The following is a 24,854-nucleotide window of genomic DNA, read 5'->3' on the forward strand; positions in this document are numbered from 1 at the left end:
TCACAGACAATGCTTGTCATCCTTGGGACACTGAAGATAAGGAAGATATTTTCAGTAGTACCACTGAGTTGCACTTAGCCTAGACTTGGTGACAGTGAAGGCACTGGAGAGGTCCCACAGCACCTCTGCATCATACCAGAAGAGTTCTCTTTTGTTTCAACATACAATCACACAAAGTGCTTTTAAATGCTCCACTCGATCTTAAATAATCTGTTTTTCCAAGAAAACAGGAAAAAATTTCTCTCTCAGTTCCTAGGAAAGATGACATTTTGCTTCCTTTTGTAAAATTAGCTGCATCTTTTTCCATTCTATCTTGGAGTGGTAGAATTCTATCTACCATTTCAGGCACATCAAGTATGAAATTCACATTCCCCTGAATTCAGCCATCATTAAATATGGAAAGAGATTTGATCAGCCAAGTCAGTAATTTCTCCATATAAATTAACAAAAATGAACATACAAAGATGAGCACAAAGGTCTTGCATCACAAACATTTTGCCCACTTGTCAAAAGACTGCAGCTCCAGCAGACTGATCCCTCCTACAGGAAGGAATAATGGAAATCAGACATCAACTTCATCTAAGTAACATGTCTGAAAAAAACATTAAATGCTTACAGTCCTAATGCATTTCCAAAATATCCTTATTACTCCCCTAACTATTTGAAGCACATGAAATTTCCAGCAGTTTCAATTCTACTTTTCAGAACTTAGGTAGATTAAAAAAACCCCAAAACCACCAAAAATAGAAACAAAAAAAAAATCACAGAACTTCCTATTCCACATACGAACTTCAAAGTACACATTTGCATAAATGATTCAGCAATATTTAGACACTAAAAATCCATAAGAAGCAAAAGAGATTTACAAAATACTTTAGAAAAAATTGGTTTCTTATTTCCTCTCTGCGTTTTATGGGAAAATCTGGAGTTCCTGTCAGGTTTCATCTTAGGAGGGATGTGGATCACTATTTAAACTGAAATGTTTCTCTGGCAGATGCAGACATTCCATCATTATATTGTCCCACTGAATGGGCAGCATTGCCCACGAGATGTACCATATCCTCATCATGAACGTGCTGTAATGGCTAACAAGAAAAATTGCAGATGATTTATTTAAGCAGAACCAGCTTATATATTAAGGGTATGACATGTTCTGATGAATCAACTAATTTTTCCTTCTCTTTCATTTCCTCTAGAACTTCAAAGCAATCAAATGTTGTTTATGCATAAAATTTAATCCTTTCACCAATCTATAGTTTGATTGAATTTGCATACTCTATTTCCTACAAGTCAATGTGAAGAGAGCCTCATGTAATTGAAACCATTTCCCCTCCAGTCCTCCTATCTTTGTTGCAGTATTTTCTATTAGTAGTTCTATTATGCCTAATATCTGTAATGTTGGCAGATCAGAATTTTCACTTAATGCAACCTGTATTTATAAACCACTGGGATGAAAAAAGAACAAATACAAGAAAGAGGAAATAATAATTACCTGTCTTTGATGCCACACAGATCAATGTGTAAATCACTGAAATTCCCCAGGGAGCCTTGCTGAACTAAAATGAGGTCCTTGGGCTGGTTATCAATAAAGATGAGCCTCATACAGCCTTGAAAAGCAGTAATGGGATTTAAACACTGGGAATCGGTGAAATTGTCAGGGCACCCTGTGGGAAAAAGAGAAGAGGCAGAGAAGAATATTGGAATGTTCAACTATTTCTGCTGGGATTTCCTGATGCAAGAACTCAGAGGCTTATTATTTCAAATGTTTTTATTCCTTTTGCTATGCAACCTCCTGTGTTATAAATCCTCTAGTTAGGGGAAAAAAGAAAAAAGGAAGAGAGAAGCAAGTCACTGAAAGTATCACAATATGAGGTTTCTACCTTGTGAAACATACTTGTGTTGAGCAAAATCAAAATGTGATTTTTTTTCATCTCTTTAAACTCCACAGCAACTAAAACATGAGTTGTTAAAAGAGTTGCACAGAATGTAAAATCATTATGGGTTAAATTCTGCTGCTGAAGCAATGTGCAGATGCAATCTTGTGGGCAGCAAGAAAGCCATTTGTATCTGAGCCTCATCAGCATTCAGACAGCTCTGAGATCCAAACCTCCTGTACCCCCTCACTTAGTGCTGTCTCCACAGGGTTCATCAAGATCAGAACCATACTACAGTAACCACTACACAGAAGTATATTAGATTAAAAGATACTTAATGACATCAATGTTTGCACTCTGCTCCAAAAAGCAGAAGACAATATTTTTCAAGACTTTTTTTCATTTTCTAAATTGAGCTAAACCTATCTTCACTTTCCACAAGAGCTTTGTACAGAAATACCTTTGAAGATTTGAGCTGCATGTCACCTAAGCTCCAAAAAGTCACTGAGCCTGATCAGAACAATGGTATCTACAGGAATGCTGATAACATTAATAACTCTAAGGCCTTTTAACCAGGGGGAAAAAAAAAAAAAAAGAAACAAAACAAAACCAAAACCACTCACAGTTAATATAGTTTGGAGATTTTGCATATATTGTCAGATAGATGTAGGTACCCGTTGACTACCACTACCAGTAGTCCACTTTTACACCTCAGCCTGCAGTTCTGTTTGCTCTCTCCCTGCCAGGCCTGACCAGCACCCCTCAACCTGTCCATGGTGCTGAATACACTGCAATTGCATCACTCCTTACCTCTGCTCTTAGCTGCGAGCAGGGCACCTAGGTGCACCTAGGGAGAGCTCTGTGGTGAGCACCTGAGGATCAGCATCATGAAAACTTCCCTGCGACAACCCACCTCCAAAATAGTAGCTGTTCCCAGAGTAGATCCTGGACACAGTGGTTGCATGGCTGGCGGTGGCAGCGTCGCTGTCCAGCGTCAGGGTAATGCGGTGCCTTCTGGCATTGATGTTAACAGAATGCCAAAGCCCATCGTGGAGATTAGTGCCTGGCAAAAAACGTGGACAAAGTGAAAAAAAAAAAGACGTGCAGGAGACAATTGTGCTCTTCAAATCTCCTCTTGCTTCCAACTTGTAGCCACAAATATGCAGCTGAGCTATAAAAGGGGAGAACTGTAGCTGAAAAGGACTCATTAGCTCTGGAAACAAGCTGGCATAGGAGAAAGGGCCCAGGGAAAGGGAACTTTGGAGAGTATTTAAGTAGGTCATCTCACATTTTAATCTAATCTTGTACTACTGCAGGCACTCATCAAGCTAGCCCAATCCTCCACCTTTCTGTTAACACACTGTTACAATTTTGGGGGTGTTTATGTCAATCTTCAGTCTGTTGGTAAATGCTTGCAAGTCCAAAAGTGTGCAGAGATATCTCTACTGAGCTTCTGGTACTAAGCACATGTGTGAGGCTGCAGAGGATTAGATTCAGTGAGACATTCATAGCCTGCTCTCAGGCTCCAACCTGAAACCTGACTGACTCCAGCAGGTATCAGTAGGATTTGTGTTTCTTAAAACCCTCCACCACCAATACAGCACATGGTACTATTAATGGATGTACAGAAGTTGGATTTCTACATGGATGTTCTGAGAACTCGGATTGTTGCTCTGACCAGGAACCTCTAAAGTTTGAGGGATATACTGGGCAGTCTCCTTCTCTTCCAGACACTCATGTGAACTGGGAAATTACCTGTCTTGTTTCCTTATTCTGAAAATCAGTGCTGCGTTGTGTGGCTCTTGAAATATCACCACAGAGCTACAAAGAAACTCCACATCCCCTATTCTGACAGCCATGGGAATCAGTGGGGAAGCTTCTGAACCCACACACAGAGGTACAGATCAAAAGCAACCTCATTACAGCTCAAAATATGCTATCATCAGGCTGAAGTCACTGAGATCAGCCACAGACAACTAGTATTTACTCCCCACCCTTACAGAATATTTTTGTTAATGCTGCTTTCATAGAAAACAAACAAGCACTTAGGAACACAAAGAGGTGTGAGAACAGTTCAAAACAAAATAAAAAAATAGTGGGTGTTAGGTGTGTGTAAAGCCATTTCATCACAAATTTCAAAATGAAATTTACTCAGTAATGGCAGTTAACACATGCACAATTACCATAGAATTAGAGGGTGGTTTTCCAGCAAAAAAAATGGATTTTAAACTAGAAGTGCAGTTTGAAATGAAATATGTTGTTAAGGTTTGAAATAATTACAAGAGGAAATAGATCCCATTTGGGGGAAAAACTGGTCCATTCTTGAGCAAGCATGAGTTTATTGTGAGTACTTGACATCTGCAGAACAGGGCACAAGCACCTCCTGCACATTTCCCATGTGCAAGTAGGCAGTTTAGCATGTTTGGATAAGCTGGACTCAGGTTCATTATTTCAGAACTACATAAAAACAAATGCATCCAACCAAATATTGACATTGTCTCAGCTTTGTCAACAATTCCATTAGGACTGCAATAAAGGCTGGAATCTCAGTTTTCAGTGTTCAATGGCAGCAAGCTATGGCTGTGGCAATCTGCATGAGTAAGGATAGATGCAGGGCTGCCTCATTTTCCATCATGAAGGGGAATGAAACATGCATACAGAACAGCTCTGCTTTGACAACTCTGTCAGTTTTTTATCTCTGCTTCTTTTAATAGATACATCTGCCCTCTTTTAGTCTGTACAGGGAATATTTTAATATTACATGTTTTTAAACATCTGCTCTTTCAGAAAATATATTACTAATATTGTTATTATTGTTATTATTCCCTCAAATTTTCCATCAGAGAGGCAGTCCTATTTTACCCTCTTGCATCCCACCAGCTTCACTACACAAAGCAGCTAAAGAAAGCCTAATAGGGAGTGTAAGGAGAGGAAGCCCATGGTCAGCCACTCTTCGGAGTGTAGCATAAAGGAGGAGTCCAAAGCTACATTCAGAGAAAGAAAATCAGCTCTGAGCCTCCCTTAACTTCTGCTGGGGAAAGATGCCGTGGCTGAGCTGGCCCCCAGCTGATTTCAGCACAGTCTGAAGATGGGAACAGGAAGGGCTTCATGCGACCTGACTGAAGAAAATTGAGTGTGACTGCTTAAGAACATAGAGGCTCAGCTAACTGTCAGTGAGATTGAGTCTGGAGATTTCAGGATGCCAATTTTCCAAGCTTAGATCAAGCTGTACAGAGCAGCTTTACCACTGGAAAGCAAGAGAAAATTTAAAAGAGAAAGAAAGATTGTGTGTTTCCTTATTGCTTGATCCTTTCATCCCATGGAGCTGAACCTTTGTGTTTTAGAAACAGACAAGTGAAAGTAAACAAAAAATAAACACCTTCAGAGATTTCCACTGGGTTCTCAGTCTCCTTTTGAATAAGTAGCATCAATCTCCCACCATAGAGGTAAAGCAAGAGATGTCCTGAGTTTTCAGACAGCTCGGTGAACAGAAGCAAGCCGTCTTTATTCCACGTTCGGAACTGGAAGCTGACTGACAAGCCGTCAATTTGAGCAGTGCCGGGCAGCAGCAAGTAGCTTCGACTGGCGCTCACAAAGGTGATGGGAACAATCTGTGGTTCTGAGCAAGAAAAGGTCACATTGCCCTGAAAAAATATAAAAAAATCAAACGTAATCAGCATGATTTTTTTTCAGTCATCCCAAAATATCTTCAGTTAAATAAGCTCATTGGATTTCTAATTGCCCTCAAGGCTGAGATAGGTATTATTATTCAGACACATGTCTTTGGAAATCAATAGGAAATGTATCTGTCCATGTTGGGAAAACATACCTAACTTCAAAATTTTATTTTATTTTATCCCAAATGCTGATGATCAAAAATAAAAACCTTACTTTTTAGAAGAACCTAAATGTAACCAAATGTCCTTATCAATGCCACACCTTAGTTGATTATCTCAATCATACATCCCTTAAATCAATTTGCAATTTGCCCAGAAGAGAAGCACATTTACTCAAAGCAGTCTGCAGAACCTGCACTAGCTTGTATCACTGTAGCTGATGGAAGAAATTACTCCATCAGTTTGCTCAGCCACTGTAGATTATCCCACCAGGTTAATCAGGCCATGGTATAAAACCTTAACAATATATAAAGCCAGGATGCACTTAAGGAGCAATGTCTTTCAAAGCCACTCCAGGAGAAAATTGTTGCAGCCAGCTGCTTTGAACATGGCTGCTTTGTAAAATACCAGCTGTAATCTGATAAAAACATCGGAGTGTAAGGCTTTCTCCATGATAACACTTCTCATCAGAGCCTGTACCTCACTCTAACTGGATAATTATAACGAACAGCACTTGATGGATGTGCGGGAAGTTGCACAGTGCTTGGGGAATTCCTGCCTGCAATCTCAGACAGATGATGAAACTGCTCCCTATCACTTTCAAATGTCTTTCCAGTCTTTATTTTTTAAACAGGAAATAAGGTGCCACAAATAGACAAAGTAATCACTGGATTAAACAATCTTTGATAGATATTTATCTATATGGAGCTATCTGCACAGTGCCTGTTAGGTTCAGAATGCTACCAACCAGATTTGGCAAAAGGAATCCATGGGTATATCATATTATAATGTGTTTTGAGATATAATCCAAAGCTTATCTGAACTCCGCTGAACATTAGTCAGGTGGGAAGTAGGATGGAAATTTGGTCTCAGCCTTTAAAAGGTTTCTACTACCAGCTGGGATTTGTTGCATGAAGAGATGGCACAAACTTTTTTTTTTTGCTATTGTTACATTTCTACCTCAGTTTTAATCAAAATTCAGTCCAGAAGTCCTGTCCTGAGACACGATCAGCAAAGATTTCTGACTGCCATGCCAATGCTGGGACATATGGACAGGAGCTGCACATTTCTTCCCTCTCTTAACCTGGTCAGACTTCAAGCTCTGAAGTCTGACTTTAGCCTCTCCATTGTCTAAACTGAAGCAGAGCAGGTGTCGTTCCACACACCATAAGAACAGAGAGCTGGAAATGCACAAAAGTGGTGCTGCAATATTCTGTGTAAATGAGATTAAAGGTGCTTTTGTAAGACAAGAGGTGTGTCTGCCTTTTGGGGGCTTCTTTTCAGGAGGTATTTTTGTTATTCTTATTCAAAAATTGGGACTTCCATGATGTAAGGGGCCATAAGTAATTGCAATCAGGACTAAAAACCAGCCAGGATTTGTAAAAAATAAAAGGAAAAAAAAAAAAGAAAAGTTGAGTAAAACAACTGATACCCCAAGAACTTACATCAATTCAACTGATTAATTTAGGAGGGAAACAAAGCAGCATTCCAGAGCAAAGCCAGATGATGAAGTTAATACACACCAACAATTGTTGACATCCTTACACTGACCAACCTGTCTACCTCCCTAGAGACAGTAACATGAAAACCTGAAAAAAGACATACACAACTGTTGCTTTGAAGCGGATGGGTTCCCTTTAAAAAAATTGTTAAATTTGCTGTGAGTGTTATTTTCAATCAAATTATTCCAGCAGGTCTAAGTCAGAAAAGTAAACAGCTCCCTCTAAACCTTCATCTGATCATGAGCATTTTGCATTAATTGGCAGCAGTTCTGGAACTCTCCAGGGTATATGCCAGATTTCTGGAAGACACTTGATTTTATAATTGAACCCAATTTAACTGAAAAGTAAAAGCTCATTGGCTAGGAAATGGGATAAGAATGGTCTAATCCCTAGAGAAAATAAAGGAGATGCTCAGCTCTACCCAGCTGCTGGAAACTTTAGCTATCATGTGGCATTTGAGAATTCCATTGAGTCCGTCTCCAGACTGATTAACGACTCCTCTAACAAGCAGTGAAATCTTAACAAAATAGTTCTTATTGTTCTTACAAGAGAAAACTTCTGAGCCTAAAAATGCAATCAAGATTTTTGCAATTTTTTCACTGGCTGCCATGACAGCTGTCTTAAGAAAAGACTAGGAGCAGCTCAGATTTCTGCAGGCAGGGTACAGCTTTAGAGGTGGTTCTTGTTCAAGTGAGATGTTGAATGAACAGGCAGCAGCATGTTACAGCATTTTAAAGAAGAACCAGAGCCTCTCCTATTAAAAGAGAATGGAAGAACACAGTTGCTAAGTGATGAGGATAAAAGTGGATTACATAGAAGATCCTCTGAGCCATAAACTTCATCCAAAACTGACTGGAAACTTTCCAGTGACTTCTGTGGGACTTCAATAAAACCTGTATAACTTCAATGAACCATTTCAGTCATTTCTGGCCCTTCTTCATGTAGTATTATGTACTGTTCAATGAAAAGAGAAGACAACACCACAGTCAGGGCAATTGGTAACAATTCCTTATACATCCTCCTTGCTCTCATAGAATACTAATAAAAAATAATATGCACTTAGGAAATTATTCAAACTGACAGCTGCACTGCAATTCTCAGCACTTAGCCTACCAGAGGATCCAGGCCAAGATCACAGCTTGAAAAGAAAGAACAATAAATGAGTATTTCTGAGCTCTCATTCTACCTGCAGGTTAGAGCATCGAATGGGCACTTAAACTTTCCTCATTAATCACTCTGTGGATACTGTCCAATAAAAAGGGTATCCTGCTTTCTGCAGAGGATTAGAAAGAATGATTCATATGACAGGTAAAGGGACTAAGATCCCAGGCCTGGCTGAGATACAAATGTGGTAACCTGGCAAGAATATCTCCAGCTGGGAAATCGGAGGACTACTTCTAGCTGTGAAGGGACTGAGTTTGCAGATGAATTTACAAGGAGAGCAACAGAAGAAAAAGGTGACCTTTGATGCAGTTTTAAAAGGATAAGATGAAAAATTGGACTTCAACTCTGAGAAGCTGGATTTTGAGAATGAGGGAGGTTCCTTCAAGCCCTGTTTTTAAATTAATTCTCTCTAGCAGAACAAATGTCAGGAGACCCACATATTTCATGTACTTCTCAAGACCATGCTGAACACTACACGAAAAGCAAATCAAAGTGAGATACCAGCTCCAGCCTTCTGAAATACTGCTGCAAACTGTCTTCAAACAGGATATGGGAGCACCAAGGTGCACAGTGTGCCTTCAGTTAGGATGGGTCCACTGAGTGAGCAACCAGTCCATCCCAAGGGCAGGGGACCTAAAGTTCCTGTACTGAAATGGGTTTCTGTTTCTCTGAAAAAAATTTCAATATGGAAATCTGAAAGCTTTCCTGATCCAAGTTACATTGAAATGAATATGGCCCTGTGATAATCAATCTCGTGATAGAGAACTGCCCTATCTCCACTTACTGCAGGTACCATGAATTCCAATAAAACGTTAATTGTTTATCATATCGATTTAAGTTGTTTACATTAAAATAATATTCCCAATGGAGAGAAAGTAACATTTAACAAACAATAGAGAACGGTTAGAAGAAACTGAAACATTGTGATCATGACAGAAAAAGGGATTAGATTCTTGGCTGGACCTTTCTGGATGTTCTTTATCTCAGACTCCTAAACTGACTGTGTCACTGGCCAGAAGCAGAACAAAGGATTTTAGCATTTTTATGCCCACAGTAACTGTACATTACTGTTTCATTACATGGTGCAATAGTGAAGAGATGCTGACAAAAGATGAGAGCAAATACAGAAATATTTTGGAAACATTCTACATTGTTTTTCTCAGACAGGAAATGGGAGGAAAAGACCACAGGAGGAAACACACATACACAGAAAATAGTGACCATTTAATATTTTCTCTCTGTGGTGTATTGACTTTGTCTGGATGCTAGGAAGAAAACCCTCCTGTGTCAAGAGAAAGGCAGTTCAATAAAGCAAAGTCTGCACACAGAAGCAAAGGAAAACAAAAGACTTAATTTTTACTTTCCATGAGCAGATGATGCCCAGCTACTTCCTAGGAAGCAGTTTCAGCATGTGTAGAAGTTGCTCTGCAATAATGAATGCCTTCCTTTCTCTCTTGGCTTTTATTGCTGAGCAGACTCACTTGGTGTGGAATGTGCCTTTGGTCAGTTTGGATCAGCTGTCCTGGCTACCTGTCCTGTCTCCTCCCAAGATCTCACCCACACCCAAACTCCTGGTGAGGGAGAATATTCACTTTAAGCAACAAGTAGGAATGAAGCCAGCCTCTCAAATTCACCTTGATAGAAGTGAATTAGATAGATGTCTTAGATCAAACTGGCAAATTATTACAGTCCAAGTCCAATTTTTGCTCCACTTCAAGGTAAAGTGATCTACAGCTTATTAGTTTTTATTGCCTAGAACAAAACACAGCAGCAATGAGATTTTTTTCCTTCATTATTATTATGAAAACAGAACCACATCTACCTTAAAATAGAAAAGTGTATGGAAAGCAATTCCTATCAGCATTTTCCTTTTTTTTTATGTATTAGTTTCTCTTAATAGATTTTCCTTTTTTAAATTCCAATTATCTGTGTATCATAGCACAGCACCAGCTTAAATGGTTGGGGTGAACTGCACACAATCCAGGCTCCTGACTGTGATGGGCTCAGCTTCTGCTATGCCCAGTGCCAAAGAGCTCCTAAGGCCTTACCAATTGGAATAAGACATTAAAATATATACTAATCCTTGGCTTTGCAGAAAATTACATTTTCTCCCATTTTCCTTATCCCCTGCTAGCTCCTATGACAATAATTAGCCATCTCTCTTCCTCTCCTACAGGGACTAACAGCCTTATCACCTCCCACCTTGAAACATCCTCCTCTGCTCAGCAGGCACTAACTGCCCTATTCATTCAATTTGACTAGCCAGATAATGTAGTAAATGAAACCCTGAACAATTGTTTCTAACCTGTAATTTGCTGAAATCTGATGACTCTCAAAAAAGCCTTGTTTGCTCAGAAACATGTCTTTTTTTCTGCATGTCATCCAGAATTATTAAAAAATATGGTCTGTCTCCCCGAAATACTTGCTTCATTTGTTGCCATCACAACTATCAAAATCCTAACACAAAGAAACTTTTATATCAAGGAGAGTTTATAAATGCAGCTATGTGCTGGATTATACATTTGCACGCTGAAGCTCTTTAGAATTGTGGACAAAGCCAACTGAAATCAATGGGAAAGATGTAATTTAAATAGACTTTATTTCAAGACCTCAATTGAGGTGACACACTTAATTTCTTTCAAAATAATCCTATTATACCCTTCAGGAACAATAAAATAGGACCTTAGAATGAATGCTATTTATATAGACTTCCTTGCTATTCCACATTGCAGGTAGAATGCAAAGGAAACTCCTCTGAAGACCCAGAGACCACAAAGAAAGATAGAAGAAACTATAAATACCTATTTTTAAAAGAATCAAATATTTCTAGAATTTGCCTTATGTAAAAAATAACAAATTCTGTTCTCCCTTTAATTGTGTGACCCAACACTTCCATTAGATAATTGAGTAATTTTTACTTTTTTTTTTTTTTTTAAGAAATTCATGTTGGTCCACAGGAAGTTGTGAAAAATGTCACTGAAAACTTCCAACATTTTTATATAGGATTCCTATAGTCTCATTGGAACACCAAAAATAGGAAAAATAATCTAACTTTGGTTCTCCAAACCCTAGGAGGGGCCCTCACATATCACCAGCCTGATGTTCACAGGTAGATCAGCACTTGCCAGAGCACTTTGGTAGAACGAGACAAGGAAATTCTTCTCAGGATGGACGTACCTCAAATCAGCTTAATAAAATAGCATGTTTGGATTCTCTATAAAGAGAATGAATTATTAGTTTACATTCTCCTGTCACTAGTTATCTTTCCTTGCTCTTTGATGCTGGCAATTGGTTATTTCCCCAAGGCACTGCAGTGATACATTTACATGTCACCACATCCCTCTCTGTGCTGAGCTGTCACTCTCACATTCAGCATGGCAGGCCAGTAGAAATCCAAGCATATCTGAGAGCTGACAACTTCTGCCTTACAGTACCCTGCACTCCTCTGGAGCCAGCACAGGGTTTGCTCTGCTAAACAAAAATGCAACTCCAATTTCTATTAGCCAGAGGTAATGGAAGAGAAAGGGAGATTGTGTTTTTCTCAATTTCAGTGAGTAAGTAGGGTGGACCACTGAGAAGACCAAACACAGCATCTTTTCATGATCTCCTAATTTCTTTTCATGAGCTAGACAACTTCCTATTTTGGCATCACAAATCAGTGAAGCACAAAAACAACTTAAGACACTGGCCACAGGTCACATTTGAACAGTTTCTAAGGGTGCAACCAGAATCTAGCATTAATGGTGCTAGATTCCACCCATCCATGGTGGAATGGATCCTATATTTTCAGGAGGCTGTAGCTATTGTTTTCTCTTATGTTCTCCCTCAACCAGATGCATTTAGCAATTCTCAATGGATTTGTCTTCCTAAATCTTGCCCCATCTCTTCCTGCACCTACGTATACTGTTAACATGCACAAAATCCCTTAATGAAGACTTCTCCATCCCAGATATCAAGAGATAAAATTTCCTTCTGTGAAGAAAACTTTCCCTCCTGCTTCTTGTAAATGTGGCTCTTACTTGCATATTTTCTTGCCCCTACTTAATTGCCCAAGAAGTGGAACTGCTGTGTGATTTCTCATAATGAGCAGTCTGCATTTCTCTTGTGCTGAGAAGACATTTCGTAAATAGGGCAAACCTTTAGATTACTATTTTAAAGCATTTTATGAGGTTTCCCAAGGGTCCACCCCAGGACCATGACAGTGGTTAATTACAGAAATTTGACTTCTCATAACCTTTTGCAGTAATCACTTGGAAAGCACATAAAAGATTCTATATCACTGCTCCACATTCAATGATCAAGGGACGGGAAAACAAAATGAACAAAAAACCCCAAACAAAAAAACAACAAACCTTCCCCCACCCCTCAAAAAAAAACCCCAATCCAACAAAAAAGCTCAAAAGAAACCCAACAAAAATTTAAACCAACCAAACAAAAAACACCAAACCAAAAAAAAAAAAAAAAAAAAAACTAAAAAAAAATTCTAAACCCAAAAAGCCACAAAGGCTAGAACGTGCCATCAGGGACAGAAGAAACCCCAGAGAGAAGAAAGATCGCCTGTCCAAACAGACAGTGCTATGTAGGGAGGTTAAGTATCAGGCAATACAAAAATGGAATTCTGAAGGCAGTTCCAGTTCAAAGAGACAGGCTGCCTCCTTATCTTGAGATGCCTTCTCAAGGGGATTCATTGCAAGCCTGAAAACTGCAAATGAGTTACAGAAAAGAACAGGCAGAATGATAATCACAGCCACCACCCAAGAGTACAACACAAACTACAGCACTCTGCTATTGACAACCTGTAGTTTCTTCCTCTGACTTTAAATGCAGCTGATTTGGGACCATTATTTATACAGGTGAGGAACTACATCATGAGAGGAAATCTATACCTCTAAAGCTGGGGTATCATTCTCCTGGCTTGTGTGAAAGATGTCAAAAGCAAAAAAAACCCCAAAGCTGATATGTGTGAAAACCCCCAAGTTTGGCTCACTGACTGTGGCAACATTCACAAAGGCAGAGAGAGTGAGTGTTGAAGTCTGCCTGCCTTTGGAGGCAAAAACTGATGTCTCCAAGCATTAATGGCTGTCTAAGCCCAAACCAACCAGTTTGTTATCAAATATCTTTTGCTAGAAGACAAAGGTATTTTGAGGATTAACAAGGCAGAACCATCTCAGGTCATCTCCAACTTGTGGATAGAGGACGTAAATATGCAATATATTTTTGGAAGGAGTAGTTTCAAGTCCCTGTTACATCTAATCATTCTTCTGTGCTGATCCTTTCGTTGCATTTCCACTTCAGACAACCTTAGTGACTACAAAGACATGAAGCAGAGAAGCTTGCAGCTCCCTGTGGATAGAGCTTGTTGCTTGAAAACCTCAATGCACTTTGAGTAAAAGCATTTAGTGCACAGTAACTCTGGCAGGCAAAACACTCGATTTAACAAGAACAAGTTATTTTAATTTGAGGAAGTTAATTGCTAATGAGTGAGGAAGAGAAGAAAAGGGAAACAGGATCAGCCTGAATAACCTAGAAGTACCTGAGAATTGTTGAAACAGCTGGGATGCAAAGAATGTTGGAAAAGATATTTACACGGCCCATTTCCAATGGAAGGGTGTTCATCTAAGATTATGAGACACTCTGAGCGTGGCAACCTTTCCACACACTTTGCATACCCAAGCATCACAGACACAGCACAGAGCAGCTCATAAACCTTGACAAATGCAGTAAGCAGCCTGCCTCTGGAAACCATGGTGTTTAAATCATCACTTATGTGAAAGAGATTGAAGGGTGGAGGCACATCCCCACTACCTGAAACTGCGAGAAGGAGCTGGATTCCTAGACCTTTCATCTAGCATTGTCTGAACCAAAGGTAGTGATAACAGAGTTTCACTGCTTGGAGCCACTTACACCCAGACAATGCCTTTCTGAAAAAAAGTGCATTGCAAAATTTTGCTCTTCCTCTTTAGTACGGCCTTCCCATTACCCAGCCAGCAAAACAACCAGCTGTTTAATGACCTAAGAAGCAGACAAGGGCTCTTTGCTCCCCCATTAGAAAGTAAACTGAGGGGAAGAGCAATTTAACACAGCTCATAGGATTTCTGTCTTTGAGTCCTCAGTCAGAACAATCAAACTCAAGATTATTAAAGCACAGTATCTCGGTCCCAGGGGAGTATCCTGGAGGCAGTCTTGACTGCCAACAACACAGTGAGGAACTTCTCACCCATCACCTTTCCATTTTCCAGCTCCCTGCCTATTCAGCCTTGCCCTAGGCAGGGAAAGCACAAAAAGAACTTCCTTGGTCTTCTGGCTTGCTTTGTTTTAGGTTCTGTGTTTTTATACACATTGCTACAAACTAGAAGATGCCATGGGAGCCAGAAGCAGTTTCATCTCCATGTTCTCCAAAGACACAGTGTTAGCCAAAAGGCATTAATCAAAGCACAGTGTAGGAGTGAGACAAAAGCTGAACAGAGTTGAATTAAATATAGTTTGTCAAGGCTGTGGGAGTGTAGTTCACTCTTCTTACAAAATAAAATGTTTGTTATTTTCGTGATATATTTAAATGTATCTGTAATTTTGGACCTTACTATGTGTTAAGTTATATTTGTGGTTTATGCTATCAAGCTGGATAAAACTGTAGTTCCTCTTGCTTTACCCCTACCATTCCACATTTAGAGACAGTAGTACAAAGTCAATGGTTTTCAGAACTGCCAGTACATTGAATATAAGGAGCAGCACAAAGAAAACTATTTCCAGTGATAACAAGAGTATTTTTTCTCCTCTATAATATGAACTGAAGCATCAAAGTAGAATTCTGCTAGCGCTGTACTTCCCAACAGTGACAGAGAATAGTTCAGAAAGTAAGATTTTATCTGAGTTAACCAGGAAGAAAAAATCTCTATGATTTCTATCATGCCATTAAATATACACATTTTTATCTTGAAGAAAAAAATTAAAATGTTTCCCCAAGCAAATTCTAATAGACCAGGAAAATCATAGAAATGCATTGGTTTCCACATGTCTCTCAATAACTCTCTCCACAGGAGCCAGTGTTGGCTGGTGTTAACCTCAGCAATATCATTTTAACAAGCTAATTATGCCCACAGCTATCCAAATCTGAACTCTGCTCATTCAATGCAGCCAGCAGCACCACGAGAGCACAAAAAGCATGGAAGCAAAGAAGGGAAGCACATGGCACTGCCTCTTACCACAGTATAGATCTGAGGTTTGCGTCTTTTGGCCAGGTCAATTATATTGACTCCGTTGTAATAGAGGTTCTCAATGCACCCATGGAAGTTTTTCCTCTGAAAGGTTCCTGGCTTCCCTGGGACAGGAATTCCTCCAAAGCTGAGCTTTTGGAAAGAATAAGAACAGCATTATTTAGATTATATATATATGTGTGTGTGTACGTATATATCATACTACATTGTGTTATCACCCCAAAAGCAGAGCCCCACTCCATACATCCACCTGGGGTATTATTTAAGAAACAATTCCCACCAACATCATCACTGGGAGCATGAGGCAGGCCCTGGCCATCTCTCAGGGGAAACCACAGCTCCCATTGCATTCCTGCTGCTGGAGAAACACTTCTGGCACAGAGAGCTCACTGCTTTGGCAGCAGCTCTGAAGTGCCTTGGCACAGCATCCTAGTGCCACCAGCTCCCCTTCTAGGAACTCCCACACACAAGGAAACCTTCCCACAGTGTGCAACCCACAGCCCCACTGGCCCAGAGGGTGACACCAGGCTGCAACCCACAGTGCTCAGGAAGCTCTGAGCGATGGGGGAATAAATTCTCCCTGCCCTCAGAGCTCTGGGCTTGCCTGGGAGCTGCAGTCACTCCTTTCCACCAGGCACGTGTTGAGCAGTTCTGGTTTCAGCCAGAGAAGGGCACTATTACATACACAAGTACCCCATTTGCACCTTGCAATTTCCCTGTGCTTTGGTCTTTACAACTGTCCCATGGGGCACTTGGGACTGAGCTTTGTAATGGAGAAGTTCTGCAGGCTACACATTTGCACAAAATTTCTGGCAGATCTTAACACTGTGCAGGTTACAGCTCCTCACTCAACTGGAGGGCTGAAAGCACTGGGAGGACAAAGACCCTAAGAAAATCAAGCTGCCCAAATACAGCATAACTGTTCAGATTCTGAAGAAAAGAAAGAAAACCAAACTCCACAACCCCCAAAAAATTCTGATAATCCTGCCTTCATTTTCCAAATGTCACAGCTCATTTCTAATTAACTTTACTGACCTTTCTGGCAAAGCGTTACTGGTGGTACCACTAAAGTTTTACTCATTTTTCCCATCACAGCCAGCGGCACAGTGAGTGACATAATGCAGATGGGGATCCTGCAGCCACACTTGATCAGGACCTGTGCTGCAATCCTACTGCATCCACTGCAGCGAGAGTATGTCCTGCTGTGTGGCACTGCTTACAGGCTGCCAGCTCCTGGAACCTGGTCAGCCCTATTTCCCTGTCACAATTCCCAAAGCCCTTCCTCAGCTCATTATTACAAAAATAAAGGGCAATTTGGGGGTTATTTTTCCTCCCACTCCATCTAACAAGCTGGGATACATAAGCAAGTGAAACCTCCCTGGGTAACCTTGAAAACATTTACTTGAAAACAAGTTCTTAATGAACTTGCACCTCAGTTGTTTTAATTGATCACTTCAGAGAAATAAAGAGTGAGCAGACTGCTACTTTACGTCACTTGCAGGTTTGTTATTGGCATGAGGGCTTATCTGGTAGCAATGCTGGTTTTTTTTTCCAGTGAGAATCATTAGTTCTTTCTAAGAGGCCAGACTTTCTTTCTTTCATGTTCTATTCTTCAAGTCTCCTGCTAAGAGACTCTGTACTGGGGTTTCAAAACAAGAAGAAAAATCAATATCAATTACACCAAAGCATTATTAAGAAAACAGTTTCCTTTGTGATTGGTAATAATTTTAATTATGAAAGTAATGATTTTATTACCCTCAGTAAGGCCTTTAATCCCTAAAGTGTGCTGAGATAAACTTTCAGTAGACTGCATTGCTGTAACGTTTGACTGAAAGACTCTCTCAGTGCAAATGGAGAAAAAACACACTGAAAAACTAAGCTCAGGGGACAAGGTCTGAGTGCCAAAGTAGTTGGTGGTGATGCTGATTTACAACACCTGGAGATCTTTTCTATCATGTTCCCTATTTTTGAACATCTGGAAAAATGTTCTGTAAATTAGATTGGAGCCTGAGTTTCCCCTAGTTGGCACCAAGCAAGAGGTAAGAAATTTTATTATTTTGAAATTAGAAAAGCTGATGACTCAGTTATTTGGCTTTTCTCAACTCCATTTTAAAAGCAGTTACAGTTTTGGCCCCTGATAGTTCACCCTAAAGCTGTTGCAGAATCCCACTGTTCCAAGCACTGACCCTACTAAATGTGCTCATGATTTGGTAGAGCAGTACCAGGGGACAGGTACCACTCTCTCCACCCTGCTTTGTGAAATGCAAAGAAAGGAATTTCATCTGGAAGATGAGAGGAGAGAGCAGGAGAGCAGGCACCTGCCACTGCTGAGCTGTCTGCTTTTTTCCCTTGGGTGTGTTGGAAAATGATCCTTTCTGGAGCAATGAATTCAAAGTGCAAAGGGGGAATTTGTGGTCTCTGAAGCAGTGAACCATGCCAGCTCAACACACCCAGACAGGGTGATGGCTCTGTGCAAGCACGACCCTGAGCCTTGTGGGCAAGGAAGACTTGGCAGATAAGCACAAGGGGATCAAAAGGAACAGGGGGAATTTGCACACATTGGCGTTGATGGCCAACAGATGAGGAGCTGCCTTGCATACAGATACGATGATATTGAGGGCTTTAAGGTACTTATTAAACAACTATCATCCATAAGCACTGAACTGCTGGGGTGATATAAACTGCACTCTGCCACACCTTGGTCCCATCACAGGGGAACACACCAGGCTCGGGTTTATGGGCAGGCAGGATGTTTCCTCTGCTGAAGTGCTCTAGCTCCCTAGATCAGCATGCTCTGCAACATGCTCAGATGTGAAGGAAACTGGCTCAAGCTGGTGGTTAAAATCACAGAATTACTAAGATTGAAAAAACCTCTAAGACTGAGTCCAACCCAGCACCCTCATGTTCATGACCAGACCATATCCCTAGCTACCACTTCCATACATCTTTGGAACACCCCCAGGGATGATGATTCTATTACTTCCCAGGGCAGACTATTTCAATGTGTGACCATCCTTTCAGTAAGAAGATTTTCCTGCTATCCAATCTAAACCTCCTCTGCCACAACTTGAGGCCATTTCCTCTCATCCTGTCATTTGCTATCTGGGAGAAAAGACAGATGCCCACCTCGCTAAAACTTCCTTGCATACTGGAGGTCTTTCATTCCTGGTGGGAATACAATAATTTTCACATGTTCATCTCTATGTGGAGAGCTGTAATTCAAGCAAGTGGTGTCTGGATACAGGGACAACTCAGGGCTAGAATCCCCACAGTCATGCTCAATTCAATGCAGGGATGGTGCACAGTGATGCCATTAAAATTATACTGGACATGATAACACAGCTGCTCTCTGAACATTTGACTAGAACCCAGGCTATGACTTCTCATTTATTCAAAGTCTACCATACTTTGAAGTGCAAACATAATGCAATGCCTATTTGCACAGAGATTTGCCACTTTCTGCCATATATGGAATTACACTACATAGTTTATGCTGTTAAAGTATGAAAGGAGCTCTCTAGGAAGGAAATATTAAATAATGATCTGTGCTGGAAAGAAACAGCTCATAGGGTAGCTGCTTTCCATCACACTCATTTTATAGCAATTCATACCTCAACTCAAAGGTTTTAACCTAAAGGGCTTTACACACCTCATAATCAATATCCAAGTGATCTGAATCCCCCTTTGTTCGGAAGTGCTGGGTGTGCTTGTCCACTGTGAAGTTCACTTGCTTGTTGAAGCGTTCTATGAGAACTGAGTGCCAGTGCTGGTCATCCAGGAGGCTGCCCAAGGTGACAGAGGTGTGGCTGTTACTGAAGTGCAGGTTGGAGTCCCCTGGAGTGGCACAGAGAGGCAGAAGACACCAGAGTTACCTCCAGACCCTTGACTGGAGCATGGGGAATTCAAGGAAAGCACAGAGCAGAGATCCAGGATGCAAGTCAGAGCTCTTGGAAGCAAATTCTTTTCAAAGACTGCCTTAGATTCCTTGGGTCTCTTATTCACACACATGTGTGCATACCCTCCCCCCACCACACACACATTCTTTCCCTGTTAAATCCTTGTGGTGAACCAGGAGGTGTTACAAATGCTGCACTCACACACTGCAGCAGGCAGGACACTATTACTTTGTCTGTATCCTTGATTCTGCCAAGCTTTTTTGGTCCTGGTGGCTTAAGAGCTTCCTTTGGGTAACACCAAAATCATCTGTCTAATCACATCAACAGACCACTCCTGACACTTCACTGTCAACTCCATGCTTTCTGCATTTTAACAAGAAAATTTTTTTAAAAAAAAGGCACTAGTCAGTGAAGCAATAAGAGTGTTTTGTTCAGCTCATAAAAATTCTTAAACCTGGCCTAGCTCTCCAAAAGTATAGATCACAAATCATAAAAATATTTAGGCTGGTAATTTTAACCCAGTAATTTCAAGCACTCTTCTGTTTTCCAGCTGGCTACATATCTGAACACTTCAGAGCCTCTCACTGAAAGGGAGTATGTATCCACCTTTACATTCCCACAGAATGGAGAGAACACATGCTCCAAAACTGCCAGGCAAGATGCAAGCAGATTGAAGAGAAGTCATCAAAACCCCTGTCATGACATGTGAATGCAAAAAAGAGGACCTGAAATGGGTAAAATTTTGTACACTTGGGGCTACAGCTGAAGAAAAAAACCCAACTCATCTCAGAATGCACATCCACAACAGTATCTCCTCTGGAAGTTACATAATATAATTAACTATAGTGTACTCTTATCCTAGCACAGAAAATTTGTAAGAGGACAATTCAGTGGGGTAGACTCCCCCATTCAGAGCTTTGGGATGTAGGTTTTTGGTTCAAGTAACATCCAAATCCCAAATCAGAAAATTATGCATTACCATTTCCAAACTTTGCTGAAAAACAAAGAAGGAAAGAAAGAAAGCACAACCTAGGGACTCAACAATTAATGAGCTTATGTAAAAATGAAGTCCAACAGCTGTGGAAAATAGTTACTGATTTCTAAAACAAACATAATTAAGCACAAGGGGAAAAATGCCCAACTTAAACCCCTCAGTATGAGAAACATGAGCCAGCAGAGACTGCTGAGGCCAATACCATGGGACACCCACAGATGAAGCCAGTGAAGATTTTGCAGTAAGGCTGGAAGAGGGGAGTATGATCATTCCTATTGGAGGAGCCTCAAAGTGCTTCAGTGTATCCATCAGGGAAAAAAACAAGCATCATTCTACAGGAAAAAAATAGGACAGCCTTTCCTCTGATGCTCTGATCCAACATGATTGCACAGTGATAGCCTTACAGATATTGAAGAAGGAATATTCAGAGTTTTCAGGAGAAAACATGCAGCAGTGTGAACAATGTTTTGACCAGAATGTTATCATTGAAATTCTGTACTCTCAGCTCAGCTCTGAATCACTGAGTGAATGAAAAAAAATTAGACACAAACCAAAAATAAGCCTTTCCTGCAGTCCAAAGACCACTTCCTGAGAATGCTGTTCTTAAAAATAATATAAAAATCCCACCCACATGCAAAACAGAAAAAAAAAAAAAAAGAAAAAGAAAAGAAAAAGGAGCTATATGAAGAATCAGAAGCAGTCATTGAGCAGTTCTGCCTTGCTCAACACTAGTTAGAGTAGCCAAGGTCTCTTAGCTCAGCTGCCATGTCCTGCATGACATCAGCACACAGAATGTTGATATCAGCTGGAGTTTGCAGATACTGTCTAATAAAAATAACAGATTTATATAAAAAAACCATGATCCTAATTACCCTTACCCAGGTTGAGGTGCAAGGAGAGCTTCCCTTTCTGCAGTTCCAAGGTTATGTAGTCTCCACGCTGACCTTCTCCATGGAATAAGACTCCATCCCCCTGCATGCTCTTAAACTTCAAGGAAACTACATCTTTGAATGTGCTCATAAGCTTCTGATTGAACCTGTAGAGAAGTGAACTTCTGCCATCAAAGTCTGCAATATCTGACTCTGGAAGAAAGAAAATGGCAAAATGGCAAGGAGGGGCAGCATCAGAAGAGGGATTGCATTTTTTTCAGGATCTTTTCAAATACAGTTTGGAGTCAGGTATTGTTCTGAGTGTACATCCACAGGATATACAGGTCATTTGGGAAACCACATTTCATCCATTTCCAGTCCTCTCCCTCTGCCAGAGAAAGGGAATATGAGGATAAAACCAGAACCCCTCTGCACTTGCCTTCCTCATACAACACTTCTCTCTCATTTAACTTTTGAGAACAGAACAGGTGCCTCCCATCATATTCAGATCTCCAGAACATCCCTTGCCACATTTGCTGTTCCTCTCAAATGCATTAGGGATGTTATTCATTACTTTGAACACTTCAGTACTCACTCCACTTCTGTAGCTTCACAAGAGTCTGTTGAGCTGCTCCTGCATGCCAGCCATGCCTGCATCCACCTCTGCATTCTGATAAGGATCCCCTCAGCCTCCGAGGGCTGGCTGCTTCCTTGTGATGGGCATTTATCAGCCATGTTCCTGCATGCAAATTGTCTAGGCTGGCAGGGATAGTCAAATATCAATTCAAAAAGCTTTTGAAGAGATTTCATGGGAACTGGGCATCTAAACTGATTATACACCTTTGAAAATCCTATTAGAAACATATTTTCCCCTACAGCCAGCCTCTAAAATCCCAATCATTCTAGTAGGAAACAAGCTTTCTGTTCCTCACTTGCAATTAATATTTTCTTTGGCAGGAGCAGCCTGAAGTACTCTCTCTGCTTTAAAAAATTGTCTTTTAGGTAAAACATATTTTTAAATAAAATTTTAATGCATCTCTAACCAGGATATTTGAAGTAGCTTTAAATACTTTTAACTAATATCTTGTACACAACATCTGACTGACATACATTACTTCAACTCCAATTTCTATCCAACTGCAATTTGACAAAATTTATGTATAAAGCATCAATTTTGTCAATTGGTATTTTCTGTTGTTAAGAAAAATATTAAAAATTAAGAATACTGACAATGAAGAATTTGAACAGAGGTTTATTAAACTACATAACTACTGAGACAAAGGCACAAAACCAAGTAACAACTTCCTAGTGCCCAAGAAGAAAGAATGTAGACTCTCTCTTTGCAAACCATACATTTCAATGATAAACCAAAGCTATCAGTTTTCTATTTTCTTCTGAAAAGTAACTGAGAGGTTCATAGGATCAAGACTTCCCATCAGCAACTGTATTGTGATTCAAGTCAGTAATTTGAGTCACCTTAACTCCATTGAGAGCTCTTTTATCCTTTTAAGCATTAACACTAGTTTCATCTGCTCCTTTTAAAAAAACAAAAATACTAAGAGCTGGGGGAGAGGGTTTTAACCTATTTTTCTCTCTTTTTTTTTTTTTTTAGTGAAAAAATTAAAGAGGTCTGCAATTAAAAACTATTAAAAGCTCAGAAAATAAAACAGCTGTTAACAATTTGTTACCATGGAAACTATCATGAAAATTTCTGCCTATCAGTATGACAGTTTGTACAGGAGTTTGATGGCACACTTACAAACTTGTAGGGAGCACAACACTTCAATTTGATGCAAAATTCTGTAACTCCATAGCCAACTTAATGCCAAATCAAAAGCAACTGATTTTTTTTATGAGACTAAAACTACAAAGAAACTCAGTCCTGGGGAAAATTCACTCTTGAATAAACTAAGACCAACTTATCTGTGATGTCAGAATTATAATAGGCTGTTTCCCTGCATGTGTGGAACAGTTGTTAGTTTAGGAATTATTACAAATACGAAAGTATTCCTGCCATCTGTTTTTAACTTCTGAATTAGGTGTTCTGAAACAGATTCTTCAGAATTGCTGACTTCTCTCTATTGACACCGTGACTGCCAGTTTCTATAAAGCAAATTAAATTCGTAGTTTAGTTCTTGTGAATTTCCCCTAACTACATTAAAATTACAATTTGGTTAAAGTAAATCACAAGTATCTTATAAAAATGGCTTCATTTCAACACAGGCAGCAATTAGGAAATAGCTTATAAAGAATTTACAGTCTTTGATTTCCAGGGCATTTTGCAACTAAAGTTGATTTTTCTCCTAGCTCTTAAAAACAAAGGTTCTGCAGGAGCAAGGATGCCCTGATTCAATGCTGCTCAAAAAGCGCCCCCTTTAAATCTTATTCCTAAGATCCAAGGCTCCAGCCAGTCTAAATTCACACTTCAGTTCTTGTTCTTAACTCTCCATTAAGCCACAGCATAACATGATTTCTTGAAGAGCTCTACTGCTGACATTTACAGAGCATATCACAAAGGAAAACTTGTTTCTGAAAAGCTCTGCTCCACTAATTATCAGTTGTGAGCACATTGGCCAATAAATAGCCCTGAATGAAATGAGAATATGTCAAATAAATGCTAACACTGGCAGCCAAAAGTCATTAGTGGCAGTTTGCAAGACAACAAATCGTTGGTTCCTGTAAAAAACAGCCACTCCAGAAAACCTGCTTGGTGTTTGCTTAGTGCTTCTGTAGTCCATGTATGTCCATAACCCTCTTCCAGCAGGAGAACGAGGATCCAAAATGTTTCAAGTCTCAGAAAATCTGTAGCAATAACAGACTAAAACACAACATGCGATTTCATCCTGCACTGCCTGCTGGTGTTCTTACGCTCCCTGAAGACAGACTTTACTCATTCTGGGCTCCTCTCTACACTGTCCTCATCAACCAGGCTGTTGGCAGGCTGGCAGCAGTGAGAGCACAGAGCCTGCTCGTGCAGCAATCTGCTCCCAGCAGCAGAGAGGATACACAGCCACACTCAAGAAGAAAGCCCTTCCTCCCAGTGACTTTGGGGAAAGGGAACACTTACTTAACAAAGATATTCTAGACCAAGAATAACTCTAGGAACAGTTGCCATGTGAGACAGGAATTTTCAGTCTCGAGCTTGCACCAATGAACAGAATCTTTAACTCCAGGCAGAAGGGAAGAGGACAACTCCTGGTCTGAACAGATGTGTCCCCTGGCCACTCACAGCCTTGAATGACCCTAAAGCCATCCCACCTCTCTCTCAGACATGCAACCCAAGGGACGCATGTGGATGACTACTTCAGAGGTGACTGTTCTGCCATGTAGCTTTATCCCTGTCAAAAATCTCAGCTTCATTTGGGTAAGGAATCATGTGGGTATTTACCTTGTGCATTTGATTACAAACATGACTGATCAAGGACCATCAGACATTAAGCAGTTCTCTGCAGTGAGTTATTTTCTATCTCATAGGAAGACAAAGGAGAGGATGAAGGAAGGTGGG

At 40.2% G+C, this 24,854-nt stretch overlaps 1 protein-coding gene across 1 annotated transcript in view; it reads right to left on the reverse strand.

Annotated features, from left to right (window-relative positions):
• CNTNAP5 (contactin associated protein family member 5) overlaps positions 1–24,854 on the reverse strand; it is a 270,547-nt gene that overhangs the window by 120,007 nt on the left and 125,686 nt on the right. Inside the window, exons 5-10 of the mRNA XM_059476246.1 lie at positions 21,359–21,562; positions 19,240–19,424; positions 15,579–15,722; positions 5,254–5,518; positions 2,788–2,937; positions 1,493–1,664 (exon numbers count right to left, since the gene is read on the reverse strand). Of these exons, the coding sequence (XP_059332229.1) occupies positions 1,493–1,664; positions 2,788–2,937; positions 5,254–5,518; positions 15,579–15,722; positions 19,240–19,424; positions 21,359–21,562 (1,120 nt within the window). The remainder of the gene's footprint in view (positions 1–1,492; positions 1,665–2,787; positions 2,938–5,253; positions 5,519–15,578; positions 15,723–19,239; positions 19,425–21,358; positions 21,563–24,854) is intronic.

The sequence above is a fragment of the Ammospiza nelsoni genome, chromosome 7 (genome assembly GCF_027579445.1).
Source record: "Ammospiza nelsoni isolate bAmmNel1 chromosome 7, bAmmNel1.pri, whole genome shotgun sequence".
Taxonomy (NCBI): domain Eukaryota; kingdom Metazoa; phylum Chordata; class Aves; order Passeriformes; family Passerellidae; genus Ammospiza; species Ammospiza nelsoni.